The sequence below is a fragment of the Galeopterus variegatus genome, unplaced genomic scaffold (assembly GCF_000696425.1).
Source record: "Galeopterus variegatus unplaced genomic scaffold, G_variegatus-3.0.2 Scaffold299, whole genome shotgun sequence".
Lineage (NCBI taxonomy): Eukaryota > Metazoa > Chordata > Mammalia > Dermoptera > Cynocephalidae > Galeopterus > Galeopterus variegatus.
In genome coordinates, this window is record NW_007726410.1 from 639686 (window position 1) to 666801 (window position 27116).

General features: G+C 33.9%; 1 protein-coding gene across 1 annotated transcript in view; it reads right to left on the reverse strand.

Moving 5' to 3' along the window:
* The window catches only part of SCFD1 (sec1 family domain containing 1), a 107729-nt gene extending 80911 nt beyond the window's left edge, over positions 1-26818 (reverse strand). The window contains exons 1-9 of the mRNA XM_008567159.1: positions 26745-26818; positions 21798-21868; positions 16938-17026; positions 14237-14327; positions 9792-9914; positions 8248-8335; positions 5067-5156; positions 2573-2628; positions 1458-1543 (exon numbers count right to left, since the gene is read on the reverse strand). Coding sequence (XP_008565381.1) covers positions 1458-1543; positions 2573-2628; positions 5067-5156; positions 8248-8335; positions 9792-9914; positions 14237-14327; positions 16938-17026; positions 21798-21868; positions 26745-26805 — 755 coding nt within the window. The 5' untranslated portion in view covers positions 26806-26818. The remainder of the gene's footprint in view (positions 1-1457; positions 1544-2572; positions 2629-5066; positions 5157-8247; positions 8336-9791; positions 9915-14236; positions 14328-16937; positions 17027-21797; positions 21869-26744) is intronic.
* Between the last annotated feature and the right edge of the window lie 298 nt (positions 26819-27116).

The window sequence follows — 27116 nt, forward strand, 5'->3', positions numbered from 1 at the left end:
AATGCACCCCACTAGATTCTAGTACCATCTACCCAGCTGTAACAACCATACATGTCTGTAGACAATACTAAATGTCTGCAGAGGGTAAAAATTGCCCCTTGTTGAGAATCACTAGCCTATGGTTCAATTCAAATGTATTTAACAATAGTTCAACAAGGTTGCTGACCCCTGATTAAAATAATTTAGAAATGCATCAAACAAATTAAACAAGTCGACTATTTTATGATAATGTGAACAAATTTTTAAAGCGTATTCAAATGAAACAGTGCCTTTACATGGGTTTCTAAGGCCTATACCTAAGCAATATAAGAAGGGAACTATTAAGTAAGGTATGACATAGTGGTTGTGGTTGCTTCTGTTAAAAAAACAAAAACCAAAAAACCCCAAAACAACAAAAAAACCAGACGAGAATTTGATATTTCTGCTCTACTTAATGAGAAACATTTTGAAGAATATTTAAAACCTGCAATGAAATCACATAACAGCTTAAAATAATGTGGGAGCTGAGACAGTTAAGCAAACAATTCAAACACATTTTAGTGTGAACTCCAAATTACAGGAATAACACAAAGGCTGTAGAAGCCATCAAAATTGACTTGAAGTGAAGTCTATAGATGGTTATTGTGAAATTATTATTCTAAGAGGGCAGTTATTTCTCTGGGCATCAATTTATTTTCACAGGCTTTATTTATTAATTCACCTAAACTGGGGCTAAGAATTAATTTTTCAAAAGTTATTGTGAAATTATTATTCTAAGAGGGCAGTTATTTCTCTGGGCATCAATTTATTTTCACAGGCTTTATTTATTAATTCACCTAAACTGGGGCTAAGAATTAATTTTTCAAAATACAGTCTCCTCCTTTTTAAATAATTCTCAGTCATTTGAGTGAGTTTCTTCATTTCTTTATCCCAGTATTGTCCATTACTATTAATAATCAAAAGTTAAATGTACTATAATGTATAGTTTTTTTTTCAGTATTTCTATTCAATAATAATAGAGCAGCTAGTAACTTGAGTATCACTTACTCATGCTAGACATGCTAACAATGACGAAAATGTTTTTCAAGTTTAGGCTATTAGTATTTCAGTGTAAAAATTAAAATCAGATAATAAAGGTAGAAACAGATATAAATATCACAAATTTTTCATGTTTTTTTATTACCAAGAGGTTTAATGATAACTGAAAGGAAATGGCTTCTGAACTTCAAAGCCATATAAACAGAAAAATTTCTCCTACATATGATAAAATGCAACAGAAATTTCTACCAAAAGAAGGTAAATTGAATAAAATATTTCATTTGTGTGTCAAGAACTACTTGAGTCAAAACCCTGATCCTAATTACCTCATTAAAAAGAAACAAATTTCAATTGCAAGGCTAAAGGTATTCCATCAGACAAGAAAAATAACAACAAACTCTACAAATGTTTTATTTTCAAATACTATATTAACATAATACCTGAATTGGCCCGCTCCAAGTGTATCACCTGTAAAAAGACTGTTTCTTGCATCTCTTAGATTTTCCCGAAGTTTCTTATCTAGTTTCTGAAAAATCAAATTTTAGATAAACTCTTAACAGTTTCACATAACTTTAAGTATGGTAATACATGGTATGTCCTTAGTTACATAATCAAGAAATCAGGAATTTCTTTACAAAATAGTAATTCTGAAATTTAAATATTCTAGTTTTACTATTTACATAATACCATCATAACTTGGATTGGAAAAAGACAGTGTCTTTTGACAGTGACTCAGGCCTGATTTCACTAATAAGCACCTTTCATTGACTAATTTTACTTTAGGTACAGGAAATGCTTTGCAGTAATGACCCATCCTTTCTCCCCAAGCATGATTCTGTTGTACCAAGAAAGGTGACTATAAGGAAAAACTGTTGACTTGGGTGCGTGGGAGTGAAGAGGGTAGTGGTGAATGTAAGAGGCCTGAGAATAGATATGGAATATGTGAAAGAAAACAGACCTCCACCAGCAGTGATTCATCTGGGCTACTAAAACTCCAGAATGTCAATGTATCTTCCTGTCTTCCCATACTACTTACCCTCTTTTCTTTTCAGTAATTCTGTAATTTCTCTAGCCCCCTATTTACTTTTTAATCTTTAAAGCAAATTTGTGAATGCTCAATTTAGAGTGAATGTTTTATCTCAATATAGTACGATAGCAAAACTCACTTTACCAATTTTAAAAATGGTTATGACTGGCAATAACTATTTGCTAAATGAATTTAAATATTAAGTGTCTTGGAGGATCAAATAAATGCAAAATACTACTTGGAAAGAAAAGGCTGAATGAGTAATATGTTTTAAGGAAAAAAGAAATAGGGCAGGAACAGCACTCTGGATTAAATAACTTTACTCCATCACACAGAAGTACAAAATAATTACTTTTTATCTTTGGTTAAATCCCAATGTAATAAATAAAAATATTTGCCATTGGTACTTAATATATAATCCATAGCAAATATATACAGTACTTAATATTATTAAAAACACTTTTAGTACTTATGGAAAAACAATTCACACAATGTTATTTATCCCAAATGACATTTGTGTGTACTCACCACTGCTACCATTTCTGCTGCTGTTCCTCTTGAACATCTGATTATAGGAACAGCACCTATTTTTAACAGTAAATGTTAGCAATGATCTTGGCCCTTAATTAAAATAGATACTTACAGAATACATCGTATCAAAAAATAACATACAATACATATATATACAATTTCAGGCTACAAATATAAAAAGATTTATAATCTCAGGAGCAAAAGCAAAGTTTCAGAAATAAACCTTCCCATTAATAAAGAAAACATCAGGGAATCAGAAGAAAACCATTTTCATATGGAGCTGATCAATGAGTGTGACCAGATTCTTTCAATGGATTGACCAAATTGGTATTTTTATCCCTTCGTAGTCAGTTTTAAGAATAAATTTACACACTGAGGGTTGCGATCCGTTGCCGGACACGGAAAAAGACAAAAAAAAAAAAAGAATAAATTTACGCTCTATTCACAGGATTTACTTTGATTTAAAAGAATGAAAATAACTTAGCCAATTTAACACTTTGGGATTCCTACTTTTTGTTTATTTTACAAATTTAGAATGACTGATTGTAGTCTTTTCTAAAAAAAATAATTTAAAAGATAATAGAAAACACATTTTTCATATTATGTGAAATGCTCATAAGAGATCGCCTCTATTCAACCTCCATTCATTACTGAATCAACTCACTGGACCTCTTAATTCCTCTTCCTTTACTATTCCAATATGTTTTATCAAAGGCTGAAATCCTAAAATAATAGAAAAAATCCAATTGCACTGAAAATCTCATATAACATACTAAGAACACTGTAATCTTTATCCACTGAAATTGTTGCATTTTCAATTCTATGGGAAAGAACACTCAGTCAACTGCAAAAAGTAAAAATGTGGAATACTAGGAAAATTTTCAAACCTGTACTTTCCTCTGATGGCAAAAAATCATTCATACTTGTCACAAAAAATTTAAATAATATTAGAAACGTATGAAAGTAACCCTCCCGATTCTAGCCCCCCCAATAATGCCCATTATAAATCAAGAATAAATGCTTTCAGGTTGTTTTCTACATATAGCTTAGTAAGTGTGTGTGTGTGTGTGTGTGTGTGTGTGTGTGTGTGTGTGTGTAAAACAAAAATACGATATTATACATACTGTTCTGAATCTTGCTTTTTTTTCATTTAATAATTTAGTGTTGACATCCTTCTATGTCTGACAGTAATTTCAATTTCTGCTCTAAAAAAATCAGCTTCTGATATTCTATACATAATAAAAATGGCTCTAACATGTCAGTGGTCTTTATACATCTCGTTTTCAATCTACACTTACTTTGAAAATATAACTATCACCAAGTAAAAATAACCTCAATGTCCTCAATAACTCTAGCATTTGGCAACATTTTGGAGATTGTGTGGGATGGCGAAGTAGACACATAATTAAGCCTGTTTAATGACTAAAAGTTGTACACATGTTTTCTTTAAAGAAAAAGCAACCCATTTGAGTGCATTGAGAGCAGTTCAAAGCAGGCAGAAAGTGGAGGGGATAAAACTCCTGAAAGAAGGGAATCACATAAGGTGAGATATATTTTCAAGCAGCTTTTCTCCTAAGAAAAAAGGAGAAAAAGTGTGCCACACTTTTCACTTTGCATTGCATGGCACACAGGAGAAAGAGCTCAAGCAGAGAACAGGAGACTTACTGAGATGAGAAATCAAAGACTGGAGTTCAGGGCTGGAAACTGACAGGAAAAATCCCTGAAAGGAGGGAGCCCAAATTTGCATATAAATTCTCCTCAAACATCTGTCTAAATCCTAAACTATGCATAATATCTCTTAATTTTCTCATTTGCAAAATAAAGATTTTATTAATCTAGAGTAAGGATCATTTTAACTGAAAGGCTTTAAGTGCAAAATTAAAATTGCAATTAGGTTTCTAGCAATAGTAAAACATGTCATATATTAGGTACTAAACACAATGTGGCTAAATAATTTTAGATGATCTAAAGAAATGCTTTAAATTTTGAGAGTATAGATAGACTAGTATTACATGTAAATGTAGTGTTTTCTGGAGCCTTGGGTTTCTGATCTTAAGAGTTACCCAGCATCTCTCTCTCTCTAGTTAGAAGTACATTTAAAATTTTTCATAATGAAGTATTAAAAGAAAATTAGCAGACACAGGTGAAGTCACCACAAAAGTATTCAAACAATGTATTTAAAAGTCAGACTTACCAAAGACATCTAATGAGACAACTCAATAAACCTACTAAATGCTAACTCAAGTGGAACAACCACATCAAGTTGTTCAAAGAGTTACAGTATCGAATGTATATTTTACCCCAACTCTGAAGAGCCTCTAGAGAGCCAAATTGTTCAAAGAGTTACAGTATCGAATGTATATTTTACCCCAACTCTGAAGAGCCTCTAGAGAGCCAGCTGAAAAAGGATATTACAGTGTAATATATTAAAATGAGTTGTTAAATAATTAATTTACTTTGAAGAAATAACCAGAAAGATTTGAAAATTTACCCAGTGTAACAAAAAAGCAGAAGAGGCTGTCAACAATAGTATCCATAACAGTTTCCATTTCTGTATCTGTGATATCTGGCCTGTTGATGGCTAAAATGACATAGGTAAAGGAGAAAAAAAAAAAAAAAAGAACCATATTTATGCCTCATCTTTATAAAACTCTTAAAATTATTAAAAAACTCCTAATCAACATGCAGTACGATAACAATCGCAGTACTCAGACAAATAAAATTTTTGGCTAAAAACTTTAAGTGAACAAGTATCCATTAAAAACTATAGTACCTACCTCAAAAACAAAAAACAGAAAACATAGCAAACCACCTCAATATCAGGAGAGTAGTAACAAGAAGAAAAAAACCAAACATACTGTATAAACTATACAAAATTTTTGCCAAATAGGAAAATAAACATTATATTCCATAATTTTACTCAAATACTATATGGCCTCAAGAAACTATTGATTCTTCCATCCAACTACTCTCAGAAAAAGGATAATACAAATCAATTATGGCAAAACCAACATCACATATCATTTTCTTTTTAAGTTACAGAACTTCTATTAATTACAAGTTTTAGAATTTCTTTTCTAATCTACATAGTAGTTCCCAAATTTTAGTGAATAGAAGAATCACCCTTGGAATATGGGGGTAGAAAAAGTTGTTTCTCTGGAAGATTTAAAAAATTAAAAATTCTTAGCCCTTTCCTCCAGGGATTCAATTCAATAGATTTGAGATAATTCTAAGAAATTTGCAATTTTGACAAGTTACTCAAGTGAATCTAATGCAAACAATCCTTTGCTGTTTTGAAGGCTGTCCTTAACAGTCAAAGACTTTGCATTATTTATTTTCCTCTCTCTCAGAATATTTAGGCCCATGTCTGACAAAGAAGATGCTCAGTAAGTCCGAGCTGAAAGACTGAACTACACAGTATTTTTAATTTCCCAATATCCTGACTGTGAAAACAGATATAAAATTTAACAGAATTTGTGATTAGCCTAAGAGGAAAACAGAATCCAATTTGATATGTCAAAGTATCTAAAGAAAGTGCAGTTCACCGAGAACATAAAATAATAAAGAATTCAATCAGGCAACACAGAATTTGGATGAAGGAAGTATGCTGTTACTTGGGTGTTGCAGACTCCCATGTGTCCAAATCAGATTAAAGAAATGGTATAAGGATACAATGTAAATTATGTGATTTCAGGGGACATCAATTCAGGGAACCATCTAGTTCTTTCTGCCAACAACTGGCACAGGTAAAATCTACATGGAAGAATCTAACCCTTGGATCCTATACCTGTCATAATGAGAAGTATCCTTAATGGTTACAAACTATCCATCAGTAACCTCAACTTAACTTGAGATAACAACTTGCTTTGAGATAGCCACAGTTTGACTGAGAAGATAAATCTGCTTCCTTTATTTGATAAATTCCCAGTCCATGGAAAATTTAGAATTGAAAAGAGGAGATGCAAATCAAATTCACAGTATATCTGACTTATGTTTAGGGACATCTGTTTATTACTTAAAGCACTTGTAATGTTTGAGAGAATTTGGTATATAATTAAATAATGGTTAAAAGTGCTATCTTTAGAGTGATTGCCTGTGTCCAGTAACCTCATTCTTTCACTTCCTCAAGAAGTTACTTAATATCTATGCCTCAGGTTTCTCATGTGGAAAATGGAAATAATAGTAACACCTACTTCGCAAAGTTATTATGAGAAATAAATGAGCTTATATTGTAAAGTGCTTAAAACACTGATTGGCACAGGGCAAGCTATTACTATTATTATTATTAAGAACCTGGGCAATTAGTCATGATTATATTTTAAAATTAGTAATTAATTTCAGATATGTGATCTTTCTTTAAAGCTTATAGGTATAAGATAGTTAAACTTGTAAGTATTTGAATGTTTAATGAACTTTAGATTCATTACACATTTAATTATTTTTTAAAGAATTATTTTTATATTTGGGCAGGTATTGCTTGTCAGATTTATAAATTTGCCTGGTCTGGTATATGAAGTACTTTAAAAAGAAAACTTAATATACTGAATTTATAAATGCAATTTAAAATGCTTAAAGGAATTTAACAAACTAAGTTTTCTGATTAAGCTTGTTAAATGACACTGATTAGCAGAATTCAGTCTGTTCAATTTGAGTTAATTGATCAAGGAAAAAGCAAAGGTGCTTGTTTTTATTTTGCCCAATTTATAAATGATATAACAAAATTTATAAGTTTGAGTTAATTGATCAAGGAAAAAGCAAAGGTGCTTGTTTTTATTTTGCCCAATTTATAAACGATATAACAAAATTTATAAGTTTTTTTTTTTTTTTTTGTCTTTTTTCGTGTCTGGCAACGGATTGCAACCCTCAGTGTCGTGCCCTTACCGGACCGGGACCGGCAACAGAATCACAACCCTCCGTGTCGCACCCGCACCTCGCTCAGCCAGTGAGCGGGAACCGGTCTGTATGTGGGATCCGAACCCTTGGCGGGAGCGCCACCGCACTCCCAAGCGGCGCACTGTAGCAGTGCGCCACCGGGCCGGCCCCAAAATTTATAAGTTTAACTTAAAGGCTTAAGGAAAACTAAGTCTTAAACACGCAACTTAAATAAGTTGCTAATTAAAGCTCAATTAATTGTACATAGATTTCTGTGAATAACAATCACTGTCAAAAATCTCTTACACAGACAATTCAGCAAATATTTATACACTTTTAGAGATTCTGTTTAATTTCAACAAGAAAGCATGCTGTAGAGCTTAACGAAATCAAAAGATTCATGCTCTCTTCTCTCAGAGAGCTTACCATCTGGTTCACTGTTTCACAACCACAGAGAAGTAAAGTAACTTATTCTTGTCCAAGATCAAAGTACTAGACAATTAACTGATTCCTGCTACTAAAATATTGTCTTACTTGCCATGAGTAAACTATTTACGTAAGTTGCTGTGGGGGCACAGAAAAGGTCAGAGAATTGATACTTAATTGAGCTTACAAAACAGGTTATGACAGAATTCAGTCTGAGACTTGTTTTCCTTGTATGCTTTTAAAAATCTTTCATAGCTTTACTGCTGTAACCAAGGCTGGTTCTGGAGTACACTAAACATGTTCACTATATTTTGTCTTATAGTACACCATTCTTCTTGTTAACAACAATTTGTAACATTACTACTTTTACATACCACGATATGAAACAAGTTCCTTATTTTGATTACATAATACAAACATATCATCTTCCAAAGTAATAAAATTGAGATACTGATCAAAAACCTAGAAACAAAAGAAAAGGTTTACAAATCAATTTTATAATATAGCCATATTGAAAGTAAATTTAGTTTGTTTTAATCTACCAATGGTAAAAATGGAAAAAATCACAATTACATTCAATAACTAAAAGTAGTACTATGTAGCAGATTGCCCAATTGGGCCAGAAAGAGGAGTTAAAAATATTAAAAAAGCAGTAAGAAAGAACCTTTGAGCAATAAATACCAAGGAGAAAAGTAATATTTTCTAAAAACAAAATTTAAGCAGATATAAGAATTTAAATTGTGGTTCTGATGGGAATAGAGATTGAAGAAAAACCACAAGTTTAATTTTTGTAATCATTTTAATCACACTTTCCTAAGTCACAGTAACTGTTTTGACACCTTGAACTTTTATATACAAAATGGGAAAAAGTTATACCAATTCTGTGGAAGTGCAAATTAGGAGAAATTTTAAGAAAACGATTTGAAATACAGTCATACATCACTTAACAATGGGGATACATTGTGAGGAATGTGTTGTTAGGAGATTTCGTAATTGTGCAAACATCATGGTGTGTAATCATATAAACCTAGACAGATGGTACAGACTACTACACACCTAGGCTATGTGGTATAACCAGTATAATCTTATGGCACTACCATTGTATACATGGTACATTATGTGGCACATGACTGTATATTAAATTTAGTTAAATAAAAAACCGTTCCTATTATTTTATGTGAAATTAATGATAAATTTTGAGCAAGAACATTAAGGTATCGGCCTCAAAAACTAATCCAAAGCAATATTGATCTAAGAATGAAAAATCAGTGGGAAAATATGGGAAGTTATGCATAGTTGTTTACTCTTATATTTACCCTGCCTAGTTCCCTACAAATTTCATTTATGACTTGTCCAAATTCAAGCAGCACAGGGCATGACAGGGCTATAACCAGGAATATATTTCACCAATTTATTTATGACTGAAGCTGAACCTGACTAAAATGTCACTATGATGTAGAACTGCTGGTGTGTTGTGAATTCCTTTTTCCTTATAGTATGCAACATAGCCTTCTTGGATCCTCCCCTCAAGTAAATAAAGATCTGGAGAAAGTATGGTGACTATCGTGATTACAGATAAAACAATGTCCAAATATTCTCAGCACAATTTATGACAACGCAACTATCAAACTATTTTTGAGTTGAGCTAAAAAGATCATACAAATCCCAGCCTAAAGCAAACTGACTCTGCTTCTTAGTCTTTCAAATTCATTCGAATAGTAGGTTTCTTTAGTTTGGTTTATTTTGCCTAGTTCAAGTTGAAGATAATTTACATTACCAGAACTCTTTCTAATACCGAGTCTAAACATTTCTTAGGTTGTTCTGGTCACTGGCAAATTAGAAATCTATGTCAATTAACAGGTTTCAAAACACTGATAAATTTCACATTAACAAAATGTCATCAGCCAAAATATCTTACCTTGGCTACTTGTGCTACTGCACTAGCTGCTAATGCTGCATTTGCAATATCTTCCAGTTTACTTCTTGAAATAGCAGAAATAAAATTTAAATAATATGATTCATAGATTTGATTTCGAAGATCCTATAAATACAATGAATATTTCATTCTTACAGGATAGTAAAAAGGACACCATGAATAAAAATCTTCTAAATACTGTAAGAGCAAGGCTTTAGAAGATACATATTTAAAAGACATTATAAAAATGACAATCAAAAAAATATCCCAAAAGAACAAAATTATGAGGAAGTACTGGTTATCTGGTTACCAGATGTAACTGAAATATATCTTAATAATTAAGGGTATAAAATTCCAATATTATCAACAAAATTCCATTAATTACAGTATAGTACAAAACTGCTCTGAAATAGCCTATCTGAATTTTTCTTAAAAATACCTGAAAGTGGCTCTCTAATACAGTAAAATGCTTGTTATATTTGGCAGACCCTACCTTCGACTGCTCTGGTCATGTAATGACACAACAAATATTTCCTTCACTGGACACAGACATAATTCTAATTACCAATCCCAGAAGTAGTTCTTCTCAATCACTCAAAAGTAGTGGAATTTCAGTTATGCAATTTCTAAAATCAAATTTACTTATCTTCTTAAACTCTAGGCAAATAGATATCTAAATAAACATTTTTCTCAAATATCAGATGTCACTGACTGTAACAGGTACCATCACTTTATGTACCACTAAAAGAGTTAATGCTTCCAATAAAATTTTATGACACATGATCAATTTTAAGAGGCATGTGATTTCAGAGATGTTTGAATATGAAAAACTGAGGGGTTGGAACCTGCCTGAGGAAGGCAGCTGAGCAAAGCAGTGGTTCAACAAAGGTCAGGAGACTGCTTATACATGAGGATTGAAAAAATAACATGTTCAGGATATTGGGAACCATGTTTCTCACTGTTAGAGAAAGGAGTTCCAAGTTTGTAAAGGGAAAAAGGAAAAGCTATAATAAATTCTATGTTGCTGAACTGAAACAGTTTTGGAGGATATCTGTCTAGACAGGTAGGCAGGAGAGAGGGAGAGTTATAGAAATAAATACAGATATAAAAGTATATGTGTGTGCACATATACTTCCTAGCTTTGTCCACTGAGAGGACCTGGGAACAATGACACTCTAGTTACAATAAGTATACTTAATGCCCAGATCCCGATTTCTAAATACCATTCTGTATAAAAAGCAACCAGGGATCTCTAGAGAAATGGCTGAATCCTGAGCTGGGACAGAGAAAGTAAAAGATGAAACTGGAACATCTTATTGTGCCAGAAAGTAAGGAAGTAGTCAAAGAATGGTGGACACATTTCAAAAGACACACAAGTTCAGCAATGTTGCAGGATATAAGATCAATATAAAAATCAATTGGATATCTGGGCCGGCCAGTGGCGCACTCGGTAGAGTGCAGTGCTTGGGAGCGTGGCGGCGCTCCCGCCGAGGGTTCGGATCCCATATAGAGACCGGTCCGCTCACTGGTTGAGCGCGGTGTGGGCGCGACACCGAGGGTTGCGATCCCGTTACCCGTCACGAAAAAAAAAGACAAAAAGGAAAAAAAAAAAAAATCAATTGGATATCTATACAATTGCCATGAAAATCCTAAAAATGGAATTAAGAAAACAATTCCATTCACAATAGCATTAAAAAAAATGAAGAAATAAGTTTAACAAGAAATGCAAAACTTACATTATAAACACTATAAAACATTATTAAAAGAAATTAAAGATCTAAAGAAACTGAAAGCTATCCCAAGTTCATAGATCAGAAAATTTAATGTTAAGATGGCAATACTCCCCAAACTGATCTACAGATTCAATGCAATTCCTATCAGATCCCCAGGTGGCTTCTTTGTAAAAACTGACAAGCTAATCCTGAAATTCATTTGGAAATTCAAGGGATCCAGAAAAGCCAAAACAATCCTCAAAAGGTAGTACAAAGTTGAAGAACTCAATTTCTCAACTTCAAAACTTGCTACCAAGTAAGAAAAATCAAAACCATGTGGTATGGGCATAAGGATAGACATAAAGATCAAAGAAACAGAATTGAAAGTCCAGAAGACCCAAGACACAAGAAAATAAAAACATATCTGCAAAGAAACTTGTACGTGAATGTTTACAGCAGCATTATTAACAACAGCCAAAAGGTGATAACAACCCAAATGCCCATCAACTGATACATGGATAAACAAAATTTGGTATACTCATACAATAGAATATGTTGAGCTATAAAAAGGAATAAAGTAATGATACATGCTACAAAATGGATAAACCTTGAAAACAGCTTAGAAAAAGAAGTCAGATACAAAAAGACTACATATTATATGATTCCATTCATATGTAACGGCTAGAATACACAAATATATAGAAACAGAAAGTAGGTTAGGGATGGGAGGGGATGGGGGTGTGTTGGGGATGTAATAGTTATAGGGTACAAGGTTTCTTTTTGAGGTGATTAAAATGTTCTAAAATTGTGGTGATGACTACACAATTCTGTGAATATAGTAAAAACCAATGAATTGTTCAAAGTGTACACTTGTACACTTTAAATGGGCGAATAATATGATATGTGAATTATATTTCAATAAAGTTGTTATAAAAAAAAAAAAAAGGAATGGGCCAGCCCGTGGCTCACTCGGTAGAGTGCGGTGCTGATAACACCAAGGCCACGGGTTCGGATCCTATATAGGGATGGCCGGTTTGCTCACTGGCTGAGCATGGTGCTGACAACACCAAGCCAAGGGTTAAGATCCCCTTACCGGTCATCTTTAAAAAAATAAAAAATAAATAAATAAATAAATAAATAAAAATTTTAAAAAAGGAAGAAGAGATCAATAAGTAGTACCTCTGTCAAAAATGGCACAGTCAAGTTTATGCAGAGTAAAAGAGGAAGCTGGGTGTCATGAAGCTACACAGGACACAAAAAATATGTGACCTTCACTAACAATTTAAATAACGATTTGATTCAAAAGTCAATAACAAGTGAAAATGCTGTGACTTGTAGCAGACATTGTTAGCTACCTATCCGGTATCTATTTGTTAGAGGGTGAACAAAACCAATGCCATTTTGTGCCCTGCCTGCTATGTTTACTGTTTAACTTCAACCCTTTGTTTCACTGATCAGTTATACCATCACCTTAGGGCAAACTGTAAAAGGAACATAGGTTTCAGGGAGTGAATGATTTATTACAGCAGATGGCATCAGTGGTCTGAGAGCTAAAATCACAAGACTCCCAACCTTGTGAATCACAAGACACCTGGTGGATGATGTTAACTTATTTTTCTTAAGATGTTTCTCTGAAGTTATATTTAGTATCAGGGGCTTTTGGTATATAAACGTTGTTTAACCTGCAGAGAGCTAGAGATCTTATCTGCTGACATCTGATCCTTCACTGCATCCAGCGTTCCTGTGTGTAAGTCACCCAGTTAATAAATATCTTTGGACATCTCCAAACCGACCTACCCATCTCCTTCTTCAGTCTCAAAGTATCTTCTCAGTTTGGAGGGCATTATACTTTAACCCTCTCCTCGAAAACTATTCTCCACCTTTCCTTGTGAAAAGAATCCAGACTTTCTTTTGGGTGGCAATACACTCATCTATATATTAACACTTACAGCTTCCCTTGCAGCTAATTCTACTCTGTAAGACAAAAAAATAAAAGTCTTCTGGAAGTTTCTGGAAGGGCACAGCTTTCCTAATCAAAATGAAAAGTTAGTGCTAGCATAGTCCATTTCCCTCTTCTCACCATGAACACACATGTGGGGTCCACAGCTGCTGCCGCCACATTACAACCATGAGCAAAAAGCAAGACAATGAAAACCAACAAACTAAAGATGATGGGTCAAAGAGACAGAAGGGTCTGGATCTTTGATACATTATAGTGCTCCTGCACCACCATGGACTTCCTATTCCCAAACTATTTTTTTTTTTTTTGTGACCGGTAAGGGGATCGCAACCCTTGGCATGGTGTCTCCTGCACCGCGCTCAGCCAGTGAATGCGCTGGCCATTCCTATATAGGATCCGAACCCGTGGCTTCAGCGCTCCCAGTGCCGCAATCTCCCAAGTGAGCCACAGGGTCGGCCCCTATTCCCAAACTTTCTATTACCTCAGAAAACTAAAACCCTGTTTTTAAAGCTAATATAGTTAGGCTTTCTGTTTTTTTAAAGCCAGACTAAGTCTTTACCAATATAATGTTTCTTCAGCCAAAAGACTCAAAATACTTCAAGCTATTTAAAATTCAAATAGCCTTAAAAATCAAAGTAGGATACTGAGTAAGGGAATTTCTGATTGCTTACACTGGACCAGGACATCTTTTTTTTTTTTTTTTTTTTTTTGAAAAAAAAAAAAAAAAAAAATTTGTTTCTGAATTAAAGAGTCAGAAAAATAAGAATCCATATTACCTGGCACATTCTATCAATATTTTCTTCAGTTGGCATTACAAAGTACACTGCAGGAACATCTGGAATAGGATCTCGATCAGAGTGTAAAAGCCTAGAAGACATGAAGAACATAAAATTCACTTTTTTCTTAGTTATCTAAAAAAACAGTTTAAAAGTATATTTCTTAAACTGGGAGTTCACCAGCTCAAGAGCAGTGACCAGTGCTCTAAAAGCTCTTGCTGCAATTAATCAGTTAGTTAATCCAGCTTTCTCCTTACATCAATGTTAACACTATGTTAACACTATGTAAGATCCTAATTTCTTGTTAGTTTTCATTTGTTCTATTACACTCACCTTATTTTTAAAACCTCTTATGGTCAGATATTCTCTTCTACCAGCACTCTCCTTGAAGGAGAACTAAAGCATATTCAACATATTCAAAATCAATCTTTTTCTCATTTTTCACAGAAATATGGTGAGGGGAAAAGGTAAGTGGGAGGAAAGTGTGGCTCTCTGAGAGAGGGAAAACAGAAAGCCAGAGGATGCAATGAAAAAATTTTAGAAGCAATTCTTTAGAAGCTATGAAAAAATTTAACCATACATGAAATCAAATATATTTTTTAAATGAAAGGTATATGAATGTTTCCTTAAAACAAAGATTTCATCTATTTTTGTGTATTTATTGTTTTTTAAGAGAATGCACAAGAGATCATCTAAGGATCTTATAAATTATATCACTGGACAGTTTTCTCTTTCTACAATTTAGGAAATATTTTCATTCAAATATCCCAAAATCAAATCACAAAGTCTCTTTATTCTTCATTGTAAGATTTTACTATGCTTACAGACAATATAACTAACATTCTATCTCTACAATATTTCTCTCTCTCTAGTCACTCTTCTATCATCAAGAAGAGAGAGAAAAGAGGCACATGCTGCCAGTGGGTCCACATTTAATAACTTCTTCCATCTGTCTGGCTTCTGCTACTGACACCAAGAAAGATAATGTGATGGCAGCCACATATTACTGTCTTTTTAATGCTGGCTAAACTGCCTAAAGGGCCATGACCATCATTTCATATTCTGAAAACTTATAATTATTGTTTCCTACAAATCAGCCAAAGCTAGCTTGCAGAGTGTAAAGTGATTCATGCAATATTCTCTAGCAAATAAAGAAGAATGGTCAGAGGCAAGTTCACCATGGTAGCTGGGTGACAACATGCTCTGGTGACGACACCAATAGGTTAGGCAGAGAGATTCCTATACTCTCAAACTGGCAGACATCTTATCACACCTTAAGCAAGTACTGAGTCAGGCCTTGCTTCTGTTTAGTCACTAATACTGAGCCATTATGGTTCAGTAGGTATACAGCACACGAATTAGTGGTCAAACAATCTGGCCACAACTCTGCTATTAGCTGGTTGTACAAATATGGGATGATCACTTAAGCCTTCTAAACCTTAGTCTTTTCATTAGTAAAATACAGGAGTTAAACACCAAGTAAGGTGCCAATTGCAACCAATGCTTATTAATAAACCACCATTTCCAAGGATGACATCAAGCTAAGCTTCAGTTCAGTCCATAAGAATTATCATATTTGTGTTTTAAGCAAATTTGTGTTAAAAGCAAATTTGTTTTAAGTCTAACATAAAAATGAATGGAAAAACATGTCAAATACCATATTTCATCAAACCTAAGGTACTATAAAGTTTATTTGTTTATTTTTATTTTTAATTGACATATAATTATATATATTTATGCAGGACACAGTGTGATGCTTTGATAAATGGTGTTATCAATTTGAAAACATTTTATAGATCACTGAGAAAGAAAACTGCTGCCAGCTATGACATGTCATCAATTATAAGACAGATCTTAATTTCAGAAATACAAAAAACTGAAAAGTGCACTTACAATTTGACACAATACTCTATTAATTTGAGATGAATATTCATGAATATATTAATATAATATTCATTAATACGATTGAAAAATTTAAGCTGATCAAACCAGATTCTGTTATATAACTCAATGAAAACCTAAAACCATATTCCCAATAAAAGAGTACAATTCATTTCATATGTGATAATACCAGAGTGCAAACTAGTTATAACACCATAAATAAAACAAAATGCAAATAGATTAGAAGATCACAAAACTGGACTCCTTTAGCATATATAAGTATTTATAAATATTCATAAATACAGTTCCTCTCCAAAGGTACTAGTAGGTAAGTCTATAAAGTAATGCAATTTGCTTTATTTTTATTAAATACACCAGAAGCAATATAATCAAACTTAACAGTTAAGAAGACAACATAAATAGCCTCCTATGGTGATTAACAGTCATTACTTCATCGTCACTTAAATTTTTCATATTAATGAAAAGCTAATTTAGATATTCTTTTTTAAAAAGCATATTTAAATTAAAGAAATAAAACACTTTTATAGCTGTAAGAGACCTTAAGATTACCTTCTTTTCTTTCACATAGAGGGTAAACCAAGGCTGTTGGAAAAGACACGAGGGAGAAAAATTAAAGTCTAAATTTAAATTCTGAAATCCTCAGGCTGAGGATTATTTTTAACTTCAGAAATAAAGGGCTGCATAGAAGAAGGTATGGGGAAAAAATGTTCCTTAATAAGCTCATTTCAGGACGGCCAAAGAAATCTTTAATAATGCATTTGAAAATAAATTCCACTACCAGAAATATGTTAAAACTCACAGATGCAGAGTGATTCCCATGTCTCTCAGCTCCTTCACAGATAGCAGAGGGGAGATGATATCTTGGCCAAACCGGTCATAAATGAGCACCTATTAAAAAAAAAAAAAAACAGGTGTTTTTTAAATATCATAATCAGTGAACAACCAATAGAGAAACCATATTAAGACCAAGATGAAGTAAATCTTATTTTAGTGAATCATGTATACTAAATTCTTACCCTTGCCTCAATTTGATATTTTCCATCATTACTTACCAAAATGTCCGTCCATGCAATAATACATTCTTTTTTTTTTCTTTATTTTTATAGCAGGTTTAGTTTTACAGAGAAATTGAGCAGAAAGTATAGATTGTTCCCATTACCTGACCCCCCCCAACACAGTTTCCCATATTATTGACACGTTACATGAGTGTGCTACATTTGTTACAATTATGAATCAATGTTGATATATTATTATTAACTTAATTTTCCATCAGGGTACCCTTAGTATTGTACAGTTCTAAAGGTTCTGCTAAATGCATAATGTCATGTATTTATCATTACAGCATAATACAGAATAGTTTTGCTGCCCTAAAAATCCTCTGTGCTCCACCTATTCATCTCTCCCTCCATCCCTCATCCCCTGAAACCCTGGCAACCACTGATTTTCCCATTACCTCATATTTACCATTTCTTTGTGTTGGAAACATTCAAAATCCTCTATTCTAGCTAACTGAATACAATATATAATAAATCGTTAGTCACCCTGCAGTGCTATAGAACACTAGATATTCCTCCTATCTAGCTGTACTTTTGTATCCATTAATCAACCTCTCACTGTCTCTCCTCTCCCACCTGCTCCAGCCTCTGGTAACCACCATTCTACTCTCTACTTCTATGTGATCAATTTTCTTAGCTTCCATATACAAGTGAGAATATGCAGCATTTATTTCTCTTTCTGTTCCTGGCTTGCTTCACTTAACATGATATCCTCCAAACTCATCCACGTTGCCACAAATGACAGGATTTCATTCTTTTTTATGGCTGAATAGTATTCCATTGTGTATATATACCATGTTTTCTTTATCCATTCATCTGCTGATGGACTCTCAGGTTGGTTCCATTATCTTGGCTGCTGTGAATAGTGCTGCAATGAACATGGGAGTGCAAATACCTCTCTGATATACTGAATCCCTTTCCTTTGGATATATACCCAATAGTGGGATTGCTGGATCATATGACAGTTCTATTTGTAGTTTTCTGAGAAACCTCGAGATTGTTTTCTACAACGGTTGTACTAATCTACATTCCCATCAACAGTGTATAAGAGCTGCCCTTTCACTGCATCCTTGCCAGCATTTGTTATTTTCCATCTTTTTGATAACAGCCATTCTAACTGAAGTAAGATACTGTGGTTTTGATTTGCATTTCCCTGATGATTAGTGACACTGAGAATTTTTTCATATACCTGTTGGCCATTTGTATGTCTTCTTTTGAAAAAGTCTGTTTGGCTCATTTACCCATTCTTTGATTGGATTCTTTGTTTTCTTGTCATTATCTGAATTTCTTGTATATTCTGGATATTAATCCCTTGTCAGATGCATTGTTTGCAATATTTTCTCCTATTTTGGAGGTTGTCTCTTCACTCTGTTGATTGTTTCTTTTGCTGGGCAGAAGCTTTTTAGTTTGATATAATCTCATTTGTCTATTTTTGCTTTTGTTGCTTACACTTTTGAGGTCTACTACATAAAGTCTTTGCCCAGGTCTTTGTCCTGAAGCATTTCCCCTATGTTTTCTTTTAACAGTTTCACTGTTTCAGGTCTTAAATTTAAGTCTATAATCCATTTTGAGTTGATTTTTGTATATGGTGAGAGATAGGGGTTCTTTCATTCTTCTGCATATGGCTATCTAGTTTTCCTAGCACTATTTGTTGAAGAGACTGACTTTTTTCCAATAAATACTCCTGGTGCCTTTATCAAAAATCAGCTGGCTGTAAATACATGGCTTTATTTCTGGGTTCTTTATTTTGTTCCATTGGTCTGTGTGACTATTTTTATGGCAATACCATGCTGTTTTGGTTACTCTAGCTTTGTAGTATATTTTGAAGTCAGGTAGTGTGTTGCCTTCAGGTTTTTTCTTTTTGCTCTGGATTGCTTTGGCTATTGAGGGTCTTTTCTGGTTCCATATGCATTTTAGAATTGTTTTTTATATTTTTGTGAAGAATATCATTGGTACTTTGATAGGGATTGCACTGAATCTGTACATCACTTTGGGTAGTATTGTCATTTTCACAATACTAATTCTTCCAATCCATGAACATGTTTTTTCATTTCTTTATGTCTTTTTAAATGTCTCACATCAGTATTTTATAGTTTTCCTTGTAAGGATCTTTTACCTCCTTGGTTAAATTAATTCCTAGGTATTTTATTATTTTTTTGTAGCTATTATAAATGGAATTGCTTTCTTGATTTCTTTTGCATCTGGCTTGCTACTGGTGTAAAGAAATACTACTAATTTTTGTATGTGCATTCTGTATGAACTTTAATGAATTTGTTCATCAGTTCTAAGAGTTTTTTGGTGGAGATTTTAGGTTTTTCTCTATATGAGATCATGTCATCTACAAACAGGGACAGTTTGACTTCCTCTTTTCTAATACAGATGCCCTTTTTTTCTTTCTCTTGCTAAATGCTCTGGCTAGGACTTTCAGTACTATGTTGAATACAAGTGGAAAGAGTGAGCATCCTTCTCTTGTTCCAGTTCTTAGAGAAAGAGCTTTCAGCTTTTCCCCATTGAGTATGATATTAGTTGTCAATGTCATAAATATTCTCTATATGAGATCATGTCATCTACAAACAGGGACAGTTTGACTTCCTCTTTTCTAATACGGATGCCCTTTTTTTCTTTCTCTTGCTAAATGCTCTGGCTAGGACTTTCAGTACTATGTTGAATACAAGTGGAGAGTGAGCATCCTTCTCTTGTTCCAGTTCTTAGAGAAAGAGCTTTCAGCTTTTCCCCATTGAGTATGATATTAGTTGTCAATGTCATAAATAGCCTTTACTGTATTGAGGTATGTTCCTTCTAAGCCTATTATGTTGAAGGTTTTTACCATGAAGGGATGAGAATTTTACAATGCTTTCTCTGTGTCAACTGAGAATATCATGTTTTTGTCCTTCATTCTGCTGATGTGATATACCATGTTTATTGATATGCATATATTGAACTAACCTTACATCCTGGGATAAATCCCACTTGATCATGGTAAATGATCCATGCAGTAGTACAATTTTAAAAACATTACTACTTAGGGTAAAATAAATCAATAATTATATAAATTTCCTACCATAAAATATTTTTTCTAGTTTAAAAAAATAGAGGCTATAAACTATGGATAAAGAATTTGAACATATAGCAAACTCACGTTTACTCCCTTACTTTTCTTTTTCCAGTTCTCATATATCCTTTCAAAAACAGAGATGTAAAAATCAGCCATTTTCAAAATTAATACATAAAAATTTCCATGACTATGAAGAAAATTTAGTAATTTAAGCATCTCTGGTTAATAAGATACTCAGTTAAAAAATTAAGTCCATAAAGAGTACTTGATAGTCTTAGTCTATCAGATGCATTTCCTCACATTCTAAAAGTATTAAAACTGGCAGCTTTGAAGAGTGGTAAGAGCTCCAACATGGTCTTCTAACTCAAAATTGGTTTCAGAGTTAAGGCGAATAAAAGAGATCTTCAACTGGTAAGCATTTTTCACAACTACCTCAATAATTCTTTATGGAGTAAGAAATTGCTAATGAGAGGCTGAAACATGCTGTAACAAAACGTTTTTCTGGAATGCCTGGATTTCCTTTAGAAAAGCTAAAGATCATTCTGCTCTAGTTATAAAAATATTGCACTCTCAAAAATCTTCCCTTTTTAAAATCTCAATATATCTGTATTATTAATCTTGTAATAGAAAAGTGATGGGTAGGAAAAGTATTTGACACAAATCTGTATCCAAGAAATTCTCAAGCTATTTAATTCAAAAGCTCAATACAAGCCTTAGAAAAAAATAAACAAGCATAGTTTATGCAAGGGGCACATAAGATGCTCACAAAAAATAGGAAGGTGAAAATTAGGAGACACCCTGGAGCTTAAACTATGAATTCGACTTTAGCCACTTTTACAGTTAATCCAAAGGACTTATAAAGATTCATGAGAGTTTTCAAAATACCCAAAATTCTATCCAAGTTGATTTGTTTTCTTAATTCTTAGCAAGAGAGAAGTATAAAGTGATTGTAAAAAAATAAGTTTAAAGCTAATCAACTATATTACAATCTCTTTGAAGAAAGGGACAGAACCAGCATGAAGTTTAAAACAATGGAGCCCAAAGAAAAGCAATTTTTAAAGACTCTTCAGCACTTCTCAAAGCAGAAAGCTTGTAGATTGCTTTCTGGTCCAAGTAAGTTTTACTGACAGTTTTATATCTCATAAATTAATAAACTGACACTGTGGTTTATAAGTCACTGTCTCATGAGTTGATGAAAATGGACCAGTCCTTCTGAATCTGACTAACCTTGAGCAGGATTACAAGATCCAAAGTCTGGACTTGCAAAGCTAAGGGACAAAACATCACCAAGGGTAAAGACCTGTCAGTAAGACTCTACCCAAGAGATCAGCTAGATTCCCTAAATGAATATTAGTATTTCATTGCCTGTCTTACTCCATAAAATATTCATAAAAAAAAGATTCACATTAAGAAATCACGTTAAATAAAAATAAATTACTCATGCTTTATAACTCATGCTTTATAACTAGTTTAGTATTAACAAGAAATTCCCTCTACCACCAATAGGGCTGACAAAAAGGAAATCGTTTCCATTAAGATAAACTCTTACCTTCCATACTGGTTCTCCAGTGCTGTTTTTAACATGAGGCACATTGAAATTCAACATACGCTTCAAAGCCACTGGAAATAAAAAGTTTTTATCAAATACTATAATTTTTTTTAAGGATTTCATTTTTCCTCTACACTTTCTATTTACCACCACAAAACAAAATGCACAAATCAATTCAACATACGCTTCAAAGCCACTGGAAATAAAAAGTTTTTATCAAATACTATAATTTTTTTAAGGATTTCATTTTTCCTCTACACTTTCTATTTACCACCACAAAACAAAATGCACAAATCAACTCTAGTAAAACTAATTAATCAAATGACAGGATGAATAAGAACTAGGGGCCAGACATTGTATTACCATTCCACCAATACCTAATTGGCATGTTTTTGGAAGATTTTCTAAAATACAGTAGGCATCTGTCCCCAGATGAAACTGTGGAAAATGTTGAGGAAAAAGACTTTCACATTTCTCCTATCTCACACTACATTTTATATAGATGCAAAAAGAAATTTCTTCAATCATGAACTTGCAATGGTCTGAAGAGATAACTGCTATTGTCTATTCATTGGCTGAAAGCATAGATTAAGATCAGTTTTTCTAAAAACAAAAATTATTTATGACATATTTAACTGGTTCACGTATAAAAAAACCTTCACACAGGTCTATTTTTTAGTTACCTAAAAGTACATTTTACAACCAATTTATTCTGTCAGATTCACTGAAAAGTTATATTGCTTAAAAGTTATATTGTTATGCTCCCTGTAAATACTGAGATTTTACCATAGATGTAATAGATGAGTGATAATTCCCACTAAGAAAATATACAATTTCAAAAATCACAGCAGTTATGCTCTATATGTTATAGTACTTTGTGGTTTTTATTGCTCGTCTGTTCATGTGTTATAGCAGACTCAGAGATATTTCCTAAAGAAAATGAAAATCCCTTAATATACTTCTATGTGAAATTGAGATGGCCAAATATTCAAGGGACAGTACAAGTTAGGTGATTTAATTTTTAAAAGACTGGCAACCTTAAAATGTACTTGACTTTTTAAAATATTTGCATCAGGCTTTATAAAGTAATACAGAATAACCTACACTCCAAACTCCTACCAGAGGACTATATAATACGAAAATCACCTGAGAATCAATTTATAGTATATTCATGCACTCATGAGAAAAACTTCTATTAAATGTTTGCTGAGGTAGGTAAAATACTGTAACACTTCCATCACTGAAGCGATTGCACTTCAGTGATATATTTGTATATTCATATGTGTATACATACATACATGATTTTTTTGTAAAATGTTAGTACTTAATGTCTAGCCCATAATACACATTACCAGTAATTTATACCTACTTCAGAGGCTTACAAATGTTATGGTATTAAAAATAAACATAAACTAAAAAACACTTTAGTACTTAGAAGTGAAATACCGCAAGAGGCATAGAGTGTTCCAGGATTAACTCTCCCACTGTGCTTTAGGAGAGCTCTTTTCCCAACTTCCAGGCAATAAAGACAACAACACCCTGGCACTGATGACCCAAGAGAGAAAAACGTTGTTTCGAGGAACAGCTGTACACAATTTTAACACATGACAACTTGGAAGAACTACAGCTCTGGCCGCCATGTGAGCCTCAGGTGTTTTAAGTGTTCTCCAGAGTTAGGCTTTAGTTAATCTAAAGAGGCCAGTACCAGCAGATAGATAATCCCACATTTGCCTTATCAGCACAATCTAGGAGAATTTTTCCAACTCCAAGCTTTGGCTAACTTGTTAAAAGGTATTTTGATACAGTGGATTTACTGATGAAGTACATGGCCTGTGTTCAAAGAGTAATAAGAAATCAATTTTACTTTCATCAGAGTTTAACTTCCCAGGGCTTAAATCATTGCTTTTACCTAAAATGACAAACTAGTTTTCTCTGTTGGCTCTAAATATACTATCCATATTCCCAGATTTGGTTAATGTAGTTTCACTCTTAACTGGAATGTTTTCTTCATTCAGTCACTGAACAAATACTGCTGACTATATTTACCATTCATTCATTCAACAAATGTTTAGTGAGTGCTTACCTTGTGCCTGACACTGCTCTAGTTATTGGCGATCTAGCACACTGAACAAAGCAGTCTGAATAAAAGTTACCTGTCCTCAAGTAGCTTTCATTCTTGTTGGGGGAAAAAGACAATTAACAAAATAAGTAAAACATATGGTATGTGAGATCATGATAAGTGCAATGGAGAAAAAAAAGATTGAGAAAGGGGAGGAGTATAATTTTAAACAGAGTGATCAGGGAAGGCCTCCTGAGAAGGTAACATTTGAGTGAAGATCTAAAGGTGAGGGAGTGAGCCACGCAGATATCTCACAAAGAGTATTCCAGAAAGAGGAAACAAATAAAAGGCTCTGAGGTGGGAGCATTTCTGGTGTGTTTAAGGAAAGGGGAAAGTAATAGGGGGTGAGTTCAGAAAGGTAAGTGTAGACCAGTTCACATACAACCTTGTAGACCACTGTAAGATCACTGAGTCTTTTGCCATGATTGAAATGGGAAGTTGGTGCAAGGTTTTGAGCATATATATAACATGATCAGTTTGATTACTGCGTGGAAAAGAATGAAAGGGAACAGGGTTGTAAAAGCAAGGAGACCAAATAGAAGGTTATTGCAGAAATTCAGGGTAAATTGGACCTGGGGGATAGCAATGACAATGGTCAGATCCTGAATATATTTTCAGAATAGAACTGCACAGATTTACTGACAGATATGACATAAGATATGAAAGAGAAAAGCCAAGAATACTTCAAGGTTTTTGACTTGAGCAACTACAAGGATGGAGTTGCCATTAACAGATACGGGGTAGGCCAAGTTCAGAGGAGAGGTCCAAACTAGAGATATAAACGTGGAAATATCAGCATACAGATAGCACTTAAAGCTAAGAGGCTAGATAAGATCACCACAGGAGGGAAAGCAGTTAATCTGACACTCTGCAGTGTTGAGAAGTGGGGGAGATGAGCAAGAACCTGCAACAGAAAGGCGTGCATGAAGGACAACAGCATCACAGAGGAGGAAGCAACTGATTCTGCCTGTTGAACTGAAGGTAAAGACAGAGAGAGGGAGTGATCCAAGAAGCTTGTACGAAGATGGCTTTTGACGTGATCTTTAAAAAATCAATAAAGATTGTTCAGGTAGGCAAAGAAAGAAAGAGATACGCTAGTTAACCTCTCTATATCTTAGCTTCCTGTTCTGTAAAATGGAGATAATAATATATACAAAATTATCTAAAACAATGCCTGGAAATAATAAATGCTCAATAAATATCAACTATTATCTATCCAAATTGACTGCAAATTCTTTTGTGTCACAGTGTCTTGTATTTAGAATATTTGAGAATTGTGAATTATTTCCCATTCTCAATAGGCATCAGAGGAATAATTTCCTCTATTAAAGCACACATAAAGGGATTTTACCTTTGAAAATAAGACAGAACTTAATCACAATACTAATGTGATAAATAACTGATCTAGCACAACCTACCTAATAATGATGTGAAATTGTACTGTTTATTTCTGCAGAAATACAAACTATTAGATTTTAATATTCTACAAAGTTTCTGCATATAAAAATTTACAAACTTAATTTTTCAAAAAGCTCCCTTGCATTGGTACATATGTAGTATGACCTAATTCATTTAGTTTCATTAAGTATCAAAACCACAGTGCTAGGACAAGAGGGGATTCTACTCACTTACATAGATAAAATGAATGACAAATATTCTCCAAATCTTATTTAGACTTTCCTATATTTAAGTTATGCCTGACTTTATCTGATGGGTTATACTCAGTTATCTATTGGGAAGCAGAACACAGCTCAGTATGCTTCCTTTTTGTGTCATTGCTAGATTCAAGTCTATTACTAATTTTTCTTTAAGTACCAAAGGGAAGAAATCAAGTACAGCCCAAATTACTTCTGTAGGTCATATTAATTGTAACCAATTGTCCTGTTAAGATTTACGTGAAAAAGCATAATTTCAGGAGACAGAATTTCCAAGTAAGCACATTCTTGATGGCATATTTCTATTAGCTCCTCAGAATAGTTAGCATGACAACTTCAAGACAATTAGCTAACAAGTATAAACTGTTTATGGCTAACAAGTACAAACCAAGTTGTCATGAGAAGTTTACAAAACATAAGGCAAAAATAAAAATACCTAAGATGAAAAAAAAAAAACCAAAAACAAAAACACCCTTAAACTCAAGTAAAGAACTACGTTTTTCTTTACCAAATTTCGCAGCATAAATAGAAGCTATATGAACATGCTCTACTGAAAATGAAACCATAATATATTGTTTTTAAACACCATCCATCAAACATTTAAAACGGAAAAGCTATTAATAATTCATTTGTTTTGGCATTTTTAAATCCCGTCCAGCAACTGAAGATGAAACTATCACCAGGAATTTTTCTGCAGGTACCCCAAAAGATGATGGTTTGGATAGAAATGGCATTTCAAAATCTAAATTTTGAAATTGGGGTAGAAATGCCAGAAAATGAAGTTTTTTCAATATTAAAACTGGGAAAACTGAATTTACAAGAAAAACCCGGAGACCTCAGAGAAAGGCACACAGGAAAGAAAATAGCAGCTGCTAGATCTCGTGAAGGACTTCTAAGGCCCAGTAGGAAGACAGGAGCAGGACAACAGCAACCGGCCCACTCCTGAAGCCCCTTCTCCTACACTACTGGTGAGGGGCCGAGTCCTCAGCTAATGGCATTTCTTCTTCAAAAATTCAAAGGGGAGGGGCTCTTGATGCTGTAGAGACTGGACTGAACTCCGGGGGATCGGTCTCTTGGCTGTACGCATCTCGACCGAATGAGGGCGGCAAGCAGAGGAACAGGATGTCGCTGTGGCAGGCATGAAACTGCAGAGACAAGGGAGTAAGTTGGTACCTGTCTGCCTTTCCCGAATACTGGCTGCTGCCGCTGCCGCCGCCATCTTGATTCCCACCATTCACTGCCCGGCTGGCGATCGGAGCCGGAAGATGACGTGGCAGCCCCTATCGCCCCGGAAGCAAAGCCTGGAGGGGCGGGGCCAAGGGAAAGCCTGGGCGCCGACCCCGCCTCCTCTAGGGCAATACTCCCACGCCCTCTGCTCGAGAAGACTCGGGACTCAGTTAATATCTGAATGGCTAGTGGTGTTTTATTTTTTAGCTGCTGAATAGCAGAAATTTTTATCCTATCTAATTAAGCCACACACTCTCAAATGGTAGCTACTTTAAACTGAGCTGTTAGGGTAGGAGCGTCGTGTAGTGCTAAGAACCT